The 11347-nt window shown below is 38.4% G+C and overlaps 2 protein-coding genes across 4 annotated transcripts in view; one reads left to right on the forward strand and one right to left on the reverse strand.

The window, feature by feature from the left end:
* Positions 1 to 3022: 3022 nt before the first annotated feature.
* On the reverse strand, positions 3023 to 8421 carry si:dkey-238o13.4 (uncharacterized protein LOC560780 homolog). Its single transcript, XM_017418932.3, has 6 exons — positions 8231 to 8421; positions 7117 to 7224; positions 5482 to 5621; positions 5254 to 5350; positions 4085 to 4209; positions 3023 to 3714 (listed from the first exon to the last, which is right to left on the reverse strand). The coding sequence occupies exons 1-6, from the start codon at positions 8313 to 8315 to the stop codon at positions 3538 to 3540; spliced, it is 732 nt and encodes a 243-aa protein (XP_017274421.1). The 5' UTR covers positions 8316 to 8421; the 3' UTR covers positions 3023 to 3537.
* A 1307-nt stretch (positions 8422 to 9728) lies between these two features.
* spata2l (spermatogenesis associated 2-like) overlaps positions 9729 to 11347 on the forward strand; it is a 19234-nt gene continuing 17615 nt past the window's right edge. The window contains exon 1 of one of the 3 annotated variants that reach the window (XM_017418867.3): positions 9729 to 9880. The gene's annotated coding sequence lies outside the window, so the exon portion shown is untranslated. The remainder of the gene's footprint in view (positions 9881 to 11347) is intronic. The other 2 variants (XM_037978390.1, XM_037978391.1) reach the window with 2 other exon arrangements.

Genomic DNA, 11347 nt, shown 5'->3' on the forward strand with positions numbered 1-11347 from the left:
TGCTCCAGATAAACCTCCTTCCTGTGGGGTCGCCCGATGAGTCGACCTGTGGTAACTGAAAAACTTCAGCTGCGTTTTGCTGAGATCTCACGACAGGCACGGGCGCAGACTGCCAAGATCGTGGCTCGTTTCTTAATCCCTTCGGTCTCAGACGCTCCAGTTTTTAATCAGAAGCAGAGGAGAAACTTGACACCCACGCAGAGTACTTTTTGCAGCATCAATCAATGTCTCTTCCTTTTTAAATTTTCACTTTATCAAATTCATGTCTGTGTGTGTCCTTACCTACAGTGAGAGTAAAGTCAGAGATTTAGGAGAATCTGCTGTCCCAGTGTGGCTGTGATTCAGCCAAAAACCGATCCTGAGGTCTACAACAACATGTTTATGCATCAATAGCACAAAAAATTCATCCATCACCATCTAACTTTGCCAACTAAGCCACCAAAAAGCCCAAACCCATAAGATCCAACATCAGAGGTTGGTGGTTCTCACACACTCTCTGAAACAAAGACTTCAGGCGTTTATATTCTTCAGCTAAACATTTACAGAGTGTATCTTAGTTTAGAATGACAAATTCCCCCATAACAAACCCGCTGGATAAAGATCTGACCCAACAGTGGATGAATTTGTCTCACGTGAAACGGAGAAAAACAGATTACGTTTTGGTTAATTATATGTGAGAAAGAAAATGATTTTTCCAGAATCGTGTTTTCTGGGTTTAGTTTTACCTCATATACAACTTTGTGAAGCATTTAAATATTAAAAAACGCTTAAAGTTAGTTTTTTTCTTCGATTGGGATGTATTGTAGATATCTTAGGATACTTTTGTGATAATAAGTAGTAGAAATTAGTTAAAATATTCCTGTCATATTTGAGGTACTGTAGCCAGGGGCTCTGTGACGTCTGGAGATTTTTCATGCTCTCCTGCTCAGACATCAAAGTCCCCCCCCAATTTCCTCCCATTTCATTTAACCTTTTCTTTCACATTTTCTCTCTGCTCGATTCCCAGTCTGCTGAACATTGTTTGGAGGACTGTGGCCCCTCATTTTCCCCCTCACCCCCCCATAAAAAAATAAAAGGCAGTTTTCTGTCCCTATTAGAATGAGACATGGGGAAACGTGGCTGTTTGCCTGGATTATTTAACCGTTTTCGGCCTTTTGTGGGGATGGAGAAAGAGATGAAGCTGGATGAGAGGAAGAGGAAGCGGGGTTCACTGAGTTCTGCTCCGAGGTTTAATAATAATGTGGCCTGATTGAGCTGTCAGCCAAAACATAAACAGACTGAAGACCCCCCAATCGCCCTCAAAAGACAACTAAAACCCTTCATTTCTGCCTCTGCCTTTACCAGAAATCATTGTAGCTTAATCCCCTTTAATTACATTTTATAGAAAGTCCAGAAAATGTAATTTTCCTCTCTGATACTGTAAACTGCTGGTTACAAGCTGCCCCAAATAATGCATGTAAAGGGGTGCACGGGGGGCATAAGTGATGCTAATCTGAATGTTTTATTCCAAACTATTCAGTTTACTGTTTGCATAAATTATGTTATTGTGCTGCAGAATCCTATTGAACCATTTATAGAAAAATGAAGTGATAAGTGTTAAATATTTGTGTTTAAACACAACATTTAAAGTTTTATTTTGCTTCTAATTAAAGCTCTACACAGAGGCTAAAAATGCTTTTAGATTGGTTCAAAGATCGGATAATTAAGTTTCTCACTTATTTTGTTTGGATATAAAATGTAAAAGCATGAGTAATGTTGTTTTTTTCACACTTTGACAATATTTTATATTTTCGGACATTTTATATGCAGTGGTTCATTTTATATGAACTTCTGCAAATGTTTGATGGCCTTAAAAGTTTAGAGACTTTAGTTAAATATGTTTGATTTAAATTTTACTTTTAATCTCTTTCTTGAAAACCCATTTTCACAGAACCTGAATGCTTCCAGTTCAAACTGTGAAGTTGTTTTAAGTGAAGCTGAAACTGAATAAATCAATTTCTAAAATATTAAATCTGTCATTTAAAAGGTTTCAGATGACTGAGGTTTTACTCATTTATGTCCTTCTGTCTTTAGGACAGCCATGTCCAAACTATTTGACACGCAGGCCTAAACCGTCAAGATAAAAGTACTCCCGGCCCGGGCCACAAAAATTAGATCTATTTTAGTTGAAAAATGTGTTTTGTGTTTTTTAATTTCTTTTTTTAAACTGTCAACAGCAACATAAACACACAGTATTTTAGAGAAAAGACAAATGTGTAATAATTCTGGTAGAAAACTGTTGTAGATTTAAAAAAAGAAAAGCATTTAACTCCTTTGATATGTTGGGTTTATTGTTTTTGTTTTCTTATACCTGGAAGATACGTTTCAGTCTATTCTCAGGTACAAAAACTTAATATGAGCCATTTCTTTGAAAACAGACACTAAAAAGGGGTCATGTGGCCTGAAGGTAGAACCCTGAAGAGAAAAATTTATTAACCTGCAGTTGTTCTTTTTTTAAGTTTTCTGGGCGGACGCGACCGTGGATGTCCTAAAAAAGGTCGAAGGTGTAGCTGACAGTCATTAAAACTGATTCACAGAAAGCCTGAAGGAACATTCCTAAAGATGATCAAATTATGACCACTCCATATTCTCTTAACGAAGTCCATTTTCCTTCTATCGATGATTAAATCAACGAAAACATTTACTATGTTTCATCAGGTTTTCTGACTGGTTGTCTAAAAGTCAGCTTGATGGTAAAAGTCAGTAAATGTTTGTGGTCATTTTTAAGAAAAATAGTAAATGTGGTTAACTAAAACCAAAAATAAACTTATATTCTACTTAATATTGCACATTAAGAGGAGGTGTATTCATCTAATTTCATGGTAAACCTAAAAATTTCACCCTAAAATTTGCAGAAAGTGTCCCTTTGCACCAACCTCTCGACCTCCATGGCCCACTGGCTGCACTTTGGACACCTCTGCTGTTTAAGGTTTTAGAGTAAGGAAAAGATACACACACACATATATATATATATATATATATATATATTCTCAATACATTTTATTGTACATTGTTGCATTTGTTTGCAGTTACAATCAACAGATTACTCTGTTCTTCTAATAAGGTAAAAAGTCTACGAGATTTCTTTAATTCTACTTTTGTAGAAACATGTTGAAACTGTGGGATAAAAGAAAAAAATCCTTACATCTCGACATATTTCCCCTAAATCTACTCCACCTCTGTTTATTCTGAACTTATCCAAACACTTTGCTGGATGAGAGGACAAACCGTCGGAGTGAATATTCGTTATGGATTTTTACTCCACAACAGAAAAAGAAGGTATTACAGAACAAGTTGTGCACATTTCTTTTTACATCGCTAACAACAGAACATGCAGATAAAATGCTTGCTGAGATCGGGATACAACACACAGCGTAGATACGGTTCAGAGTTGGGGTTAAATTAACCAAAGATGTTTAAAATGTGTGTCTGAAGAGAGAAGAAGAAGTCGGATTCCTGTGACTATAAGCTCAGGTTGTTACAGAGGGGGGTCGGGGTTTAAAAGTTTCCCTCCAGCAGCGCAGTCTTCAGGTCTGCGGGGCAGTTCACGGTGAAGACAGTGTGGGTGGTGTTTCGTCTCTCCAGGAGGGTGGCGACGGCCTCACCCAGGTCCAGGTGGTTCAGGTAGCCGGGCGCCATACGCTCCGGAGTCGCCACGCCTGTGTTGATCTTTACCTGGAAAGAATTAAAGATTAAAACTGTTAAAAGCAGAACAAACATTGGTCATTAAAGTAGTTTAATCCAGCGGCTCCCAAAGTTGGACCCCATTGTGGGTCATGAAATGTGAAATGAGGGTCCCCAGATGGTCTTTAGAAATAAAATTAAATATAAAAAGACTGCTAATGGCATAGCTTCATCATAATTACTGTAAAGAATAGATGCAACAATTATAATTAATAAAACTAGTATCATGATTAAGGTTGTCATGATTTGTACAATGAAAGTGGGATTTTGTGGATCAGAGGCTCCAAAGTTTGGACACCGCTGGGCTGATAAAGTCGCATCCAGCTGTCCGAGACTCTGGTCTGTGTCAGTAAACCCTCACCTGGTTGAGTTTGCAGGGCACCTCGGGGTATTCCTCTCGGAGGACCTGGCAGAAAGCCAGAGTGCTGGCAGCTCCCACCGTCAGGAAGCCGGTCCCGGGCATCAGCAGCTTCTCTCCAGCTCCTCCTGAGGAACGAAGCAAAACACACAACGTAAAAAAAAACCTCCCAGGGAGCACACGAGAAATATGTTTCCACCACTGAGAGGACGAGCTGTGAGCAACAGGAACATTTCTCTGTTCAAAGGTGGATTTTTGTTTTTCTAAAGTGAATTTTTTAGCTGTTCAGCTCATTCAGGAGATTGATTCTGCGACTTTTGGTTCTTGTAACTATTATACTTTTTAACATAGTTAACTTTGTTTACAGATATTTTCTCCATAAAAGTACATTAAGATCTCTTGTATTCCTTCAAAAACATTGTTCTCTTTTAAATCTGCTCTGTTTTGGTCTTTTAAAGTTACTTTTAGCTTTAATGACTTTACTTTTAGCTTCTAGCTTGATCATTTTAGCTACCCTTATGCTACTTTAGCTCTTAGCTATTCATTTGCTAGTGTTGGTTATCCTTTTACCACTTTTGGCTTATAACTAGCATTTTGCTACTTTTGGCTTCTAGCTGCTGTTTTGGAACTTTTAGCTTACAGCTAACATTTGCTACCAATAGCTTCCAGCTACTGTTTTGCTATTTTTAGCTATTTTTTGTTACTTTTAGCTACCCTGTTGCTACATTAGCGTTTAGCTACCCATTTGCTTGTGTTGGTTATCTTATTGTTACTTTTAGCTGATTGCTAGAATTTTGTCATTTTTAGCTTCTAGATAATAATTTAATATTTTTACCTTACAGCTTTTGCTTCTTTTAGCTTTTAACAGGTCAGTTTCAGCTTCTTCAGCAGGTTTTAGCTAATCCATTCAGCTCTTAGCGTTCAAACTGAACTTTTGCAGAAAATGTTGTTTCTCTTGTTGGTTTATTGTTATTTTGAGGTTTGGAAAACGCAAAGATCGTGTCAGTTTGTTTAAACAAAACCTCTTTTTGTCTGGTTTGTGTCTAACTGCAGTCAAGTTCACAGGAGAAAAAATAAAAGTCTGCCTTTATAAAAACAAAATCTTTTATCGGCTCATTTAGGAGGCGAGCAGGTGTTGACTTCATGTCTGAGACAAAGACTGAAAGCTTCACCTGTAATGAAGGTGTAGGTGTAATCCTTGTTGTCCCTCACCAAAGGGAAGAAAGCCTTCCAGGACACAAACGTGCTGAAAAGTAATGTTTCAATGACCTGGAGAGTTGACAGGGAAGAAACATTAAAATATTCAGATGCAGGAATGTTTTCTTATACGTTCCAGAACTGAAATAATCCCTAAAAGTGATGAAACATCAGAGTTTAATCTCGTGTCCCTCTGAGCTAACCCAGTGCAGGTCTTTGAGGCTCTGGGTGTGTGGGGGTCCTCCCTGCCACCAGCTGAAGCCCAGAGAGGAAACGATATCCGTCACCTTCCCCACTTCCTTCAGCAGGGCCTGCTTCACCTTCTCTGCTCCTTCCTCTGACCCTGGAACAAAGAATAATGCTGCTTTTATTTCAGACAAAACTGAAGATGAAAAATGAAAAACGTCACAAGGCGTCTTCGGTGAAGTCGGTGTTGAAGTACCTGAAAAAGAAACATCCCCGACGGCCACTGAAGGGTGGCTTCAAGACATCTCCGGCTTCAACTTTTACCAATGAAGTCATCAATAGTCGAGTAAAGTAAATAAAGTCAGTAAAGGAAAAAATAAGTCAGTAAGTCACTGTGAATGATATATTTGCCCCTTTATTTTAGCAGCATGTTATTTTAAATGAATAAATAATTCATATAGGAGGGAAACCCAGACCTCCTTGTCCCCAGAGACTTGCTCCAGATCCCCCTCGGATCCCAAGGCGCCGTGCTCTCAGGCCAGAGAGGATATATGGTCCCTCCAGACAGTTCTGGGTCTGCCTCGGGGTTTCCTCCCAATGAGACGTGCCCAGAAAACCTCCAGAGGGAGGCACCCAAGAGCCATCTCAGATGGCCGACCCACCTCAGCTGACTCTATTTGAGGAGGAGCAGCAGCTCTACTCCAAACCCCCTCGAAGGATGAAGCTCCTCACCTTATCTGTAAGGCTGAGCCCGGCCACCCCACGGAGGAGGGTCTTTCAATTATGACCACAGGTGAGGGTTAGAACATAAACGGACCAGTAAATTAAGAGTTTTGCCTTTTGACTCCGATTTTTCACCATGACTGACCGAAGCAACACCCTCATTACTGCTGACGAGGTCCTGATGCATCGATCCATCTCCTGCTCCATCCTACCATCAACAAGACTCCCAGATACTTGAACTCCTCCGCTTGAGGGAGAGACTCGTCCCAGACCCAGATGGATCATTCCATGAACACCACAAACAGGATCGGAGACAAGGTACAGACCTGGTGGAGTCCAACCCACACCAGGATTGAGCTCGACTTAGTGCTAAGAATGCAGAGACAGCTCTCTCTCTCTCTGGTTAAACAGGGACCATATGGCCCTTAAAAGTGGCCCTGGGACCCCATACACTTGCTCTCACATCTTACTCTCTGTCTGTTCTTCTCCAACTTACCTCTGTCAACAAGATGACTCAGACAACAAAAACTCAAACTCCTCTACACGTTTATATAAAAGCTCATTTGAATGTTTGTTGTAGGATTTTGTTGGTTTGTGTAAGCAGGCTAATTGATGTTCTTAAAATAAATAAACTTGGGACTCTAGTCTCCTAAAAGGGCGTGCTAGATGGGAAAAAATATTCGATAGAGCTATAAAAATCACAGCAACAAGGAACCTCCAGGATCTCTTCCCTGCTGCCATGCTTCAGTTCTGTTTATTCTTAAAGTTTCTCCAGAAATCTGAATGCAAATATCCTCGACGCACCATTTGAATCTTTATTAAAAGCGGAGTTGAACCATCTTTAGGCAGTTGTTCAGCAGAAATTTGTAATCATGATTTAAAAGTTGTGAATGCAGCAAACAGCCATCAGGGTGTGTCGCCCAACTCACCCACGTTGCCCACGACAGTGGTGAGGTTATCCTTTGTGTTGGGAGAGACGAACGACCGGAGTTTGTCGAGTCGGCTGCTGTCCCTGGAGATCACCGCAACTTTAAAACCTTCAGACAAACACCAAAGACATTCTTAATTAACCCACATACAGAATATATATAGATTTTATGAATGGAAAAAACATGAAATGAACCTTTTTGACTGAATAACAAAAATTAATCAGCATAATAACCGTGACTCATCTATGTAACATGAGGGTGTGATTGAGTGTTTTTTGTTAATGTTTTGTGTCTGGACTTCCAATTATATCATCAGATTCTAAGTCAAAGTGCCAGAACAGCTATTTTAAACAGAACCTTGAGATAAAAATGTTACAGAAAAAAGCAACACTGTGAATAGATGATCTGACCAAACAGAAAAAAAAAATGTTTTCAAACTGTCAAATTTCAGATTTTATTCCGACAGAAATTATGAAGACTCCAAGTGAGCTGTTCTGCTCTGTGCAGAGAAATCTGCTGAAATTCCTCCTCTACTTCCTCTGGATTCCACTGGATTCCACTGGATTCTACTGGACACTTCCATCGGATTTTCCTGGACTTGAACTGTCTCTTGCCTTAATGTCTCCACAGAAAAACACTTTATTCCCATTTAAACTTTGATCATTTAATTTGGGAACCAAAAACGCGCAAAAGCAACTTTTTACTTTAGACATCCAATGCTGCAATGTCAGTACAGTTTGAAAAGTTACTCATGAATGAGTACTTAGAAGACCAGTGATTAACGCGCACCTGCATGGATGAAACCGGAGGGTTGAACCACTTTAAAGCACAAGGAGGCATGAATTAATTAAAACACACTGTTTCAACAATTCAGAAACAAAAAATGCTCATGAAGTAGCTTATTCAAACCCCGAACACCAGAAAAACGTCTAAAAGTCCTTGTGCGTAAAATCCACACCTTTTACGCACAGACGCGTAAAACTGAATATGGTGCCTAAATAAAGCTTTATGTCAAATTATAATCAAAATAAATCACTGTATTCAGTAAATAAATAACACTGGCAGAGAATAAAACTGCAGAGAATAGTGCCTTTGCGTCTCCAGATCAGCTCACCTTTATCCAGCAGAGCCTTAACGATCCCAGAGCCCACCGTCCCTGCTCCTCCAAGAGCTAACACAACCCTGTCCGAGTTCGACATGACCACCGCAGCTGCACAGCTGGAAAGGAAAGATGGAGAAAGACACTCTGAGGGCGCTGGAAGCGAAGAGGCTCACTTCTACAGAGCATCTTGGTCGAACCGGGGAGCTTTAGAGCAAATCAAAGGTCAGAGTTCCGCCCCTCTGAAGCCACGCCCGTGGACCCAAAGAGACGTCCAATGACTTATATACTGTATAATATATGTCATTGAACACATCGCTCTTCCAGCTGTCACCTCAGGAACCTGCGGAGATCCGTTTGGGTTGTGGTGTTACTTTATAGCAACACTTCAGCGGTCATTATGGCTTCAAATCTTTAGAGGTTTACCTTTTATCTGTTTACATTTATGAAGGCTTAAACTTCTTCAGCAGCTTCAGTCAACAACTTGCTGCTTGCACACAGTTTTTTTCACAGAACAGTTTTTCTAGTTTGTTATTAATTTATAGTGTATAGCAAACAACAATAAAGGAACACACAAAAACAGGAGCAAGGGAACGCAATAATATTTTTATCAGACATGCCCAGTATGAAACAGTGCGTCACAATCCCATCTTTTAATGTCCAAGTTTTAGTTTTAAATATACAGATTTATGGTCGATACTTTCGGACACATAATTGATATTAGTTATCCAGCTATGTCAGAGAACGGATTAGGACATTTATTATTACAGGAGGAGAATAAATTCAATCACATGGGTGTAATATGTGCCAAGGTTACAAAAATCTTTTCATTCTAGGTTCTGACATGTGAATATGGTTTGCTTCTCTGCTTTCTATGAAAGTAAATTAATTAAACATGGCTTTGTTTGCCACACAAATAAATGCTTTCATGGAATTTGGGTCATAATAATATTCAAATATGTGTTTATATCATTATAGTCGACAACAGAAAAATGTATCAAACAATGATAATAAATTGCATTGCAGATTTTCTGTGTAGATTCTCGAAATTGCATAAAAAGTATGAAAACTTCCCAATGAAACATACTTTATGACAGTGACAATAAAGAAAAAACGTGGATTCACTAACAAAAACATACTGTAAAAAGACAACTTTGCCTCATGTGGTGAATACCCTAGCCTCGTTATAATGTATATTATATATGTTTTCAATAATAATCCAGTTTTGTGCGCAAACTATTTTTTATTAATACCACTGCTGACCCTGAATTTTGTGGCTTAAAGCGGAAGTTCAACGGGTTCATGCAGCTAAAATGCTGCCACCTAGTGGAGAAAGTTCATAACGTGTAAAGATGTTCCGTTGTTTTAATTTCTGAGCCCCCTCTTTAGTTTCTGTCTTGTTTCTTTCTTTTCTATTTATTTCCTATTTTTGAATGATTTATATTATTGTTTTCCCGCCGCTGGGAGACTTTTTTCCGCTGACCATCCTGATAAAAATACGAGGCTCGCACTGCGCAAACTCAGAAGCTGGGAAATTCCAGGTCACGTGACAATGTTTTAGTTAGCATAGTGTGTAGCTTAGCAGCTACATTCAGACGACTGTGTTGCCACAGGAAATGTAGTTTTCTTTTCGACGTTAAACATTTGAATAAGTGCCAAACGCAGGTAAGGATGTGTTTATTTAGTGTGTTGTTAAAATTGCTTGTCTGAACCAGCATCGAAATACTTTGGGTCAAGTTTTTCCGTGACTTCACGTTAGCTCCACCGGCTGTTGGAGTTTTTTTTTCGTATTGACCGAGGCTTCATTCGGGATTCTACTAATTGTGTTTTGTTTCACGAATCGTTCAAAGGTCACACCGTATAAAACCCCAACCTTGACGGCTTAGGAATACCTGACAGCAGAGCCCAAATTCGGCTTGTGTCCCAAACAAAACAAATCTTTTTTTCAAGTGAAATGTTTAGGGTTCCCTTGGGTATGTGTTTATACTTTCCGATACAGGGCGGTTTAAATGGCGTGGCTGATGACCCAAATCAATCTGGAAAATGTCTAAAATTAAACTTCACGTTTAATTTGTTTTTTTTTAAACTCAAATCAAATCAAAAACAAAACTTCCACAGTTCTGAAAACTACCCTCGCAGAGCTATTTCAGGACAGATCCGATGGAAGATTTAAAACATCCAGAAATTTACTGACGTTACAACAACTTCAACGTTTAAGTGTAAAAAATAAGCTAAGCTAATGCTAATAGTTTGGTATCAGCTGACTCCCTAAATGATTTAATCTAATTTTTAAACATTGTTTATTAGGTTTGCAGTTCTTTATCTAACTTTATTTTAAAAAAAAACATTATCAGAGCGAAAGTATTTTTAGTTTTTACTCTAGTCTAAGCTTCACTTTCGGTTATGAACGAGTTCTCTAAACAAACATTTACTAATACAATTTGTCGTATTAAATCAGTTTTAGGGTTGTAATATTCAGTCATTAAACACATTTAGAAAACCATAGCTAACAGTAAATTAGTCTGAAAACTGTACACCTGTTAGTATAAGGAAAGTTACACATCCTGGCTGAATGTTTACAATAATTAATAGAAACAAGAAAGACAACTTCCAATAAAGTGTCTTATAGTAAAAGTTCTCATTAGACTTTGATTTTAATATTCTGAATGCCTTTATGTCTGTTTTATTTTGAGTATGTGTCAAAATTTTGATCAAAACAAAGTATTTTCTTTACCAAAATATGTGAGAATTGTGCTGTAAAAAATCTGTTACTGACGTATGAAGACTGACAAGTTTCTTTTTGTTAAATCCGATTTTGTTCTAGTGCTCAAAGTTCAACCATGACAATTAAGATCTATCTTATCTTATGTCTGGTATCAGATTGTATGAGATTAAATGGCATAACAGATTCTTAAAACTGCTAAAATGCAACCTCACATTTAGTGCTCTTTATTTTTTATTCTTGAAGGAAAATGAGTGATCAAGGACTTTGTCTAAAGTCAGTTCCAAAATAACAAGTTGTTTTTATTGAGGTTCTGTAAAACCAGTTTGTAAGGAATGTGATTGTGATTCCTGGCAGCTCATCTGATAATTTAGCCTCAGTGTAGATGCTTTTTTTTTTTTTTTTTTTTT

Source organism: Kryptolebias marmoratus, linkage group LG11, assembly GCF_001649575.2.
Source record: "Kryptolebias marmoratus isolate JLee-2015 linkage group LG11, ASM164957v2, whole genome shotgun sequence".
In the NCBI taxonomy this organism is placed as follows: domain Eukaryota; kingdom Metazoa; phylum Chordata; class Actinopteri; order Cyprinodontiformes; family Rivulidae; genus Kryptolebias; species Kryptolebias marmoratus.

What these genes read in the sequence shown, in the direction of transcription:
- si:dkey-238o13.4 (XM_017418932.3), bottom strand. Translation starts at nt 8,315, where the DNA reads ATGTCGAACTCGGACAGGGTTGTGTTAGCTCTTGGAGGAGCAGGGACG. An exon ending in TAAGGCTCTGCTGGATAAAG is followed by an intron (nt 7,225 to 8,230) that starts GTGAGCTGATCT and finishes GTTTGTCTGAAG; the next exon opens with GTTTTAAAGTTGCGGTGATC. An exon ending in TGCCCTGCAAACTCAACCAG is followed by an intron (nt 3,715 to 4,084) that starts GTGAGGGTTTAC and finishes AATTCTTTCCAG; the next exon opens with GTAAAGATCAACACAGGCGT.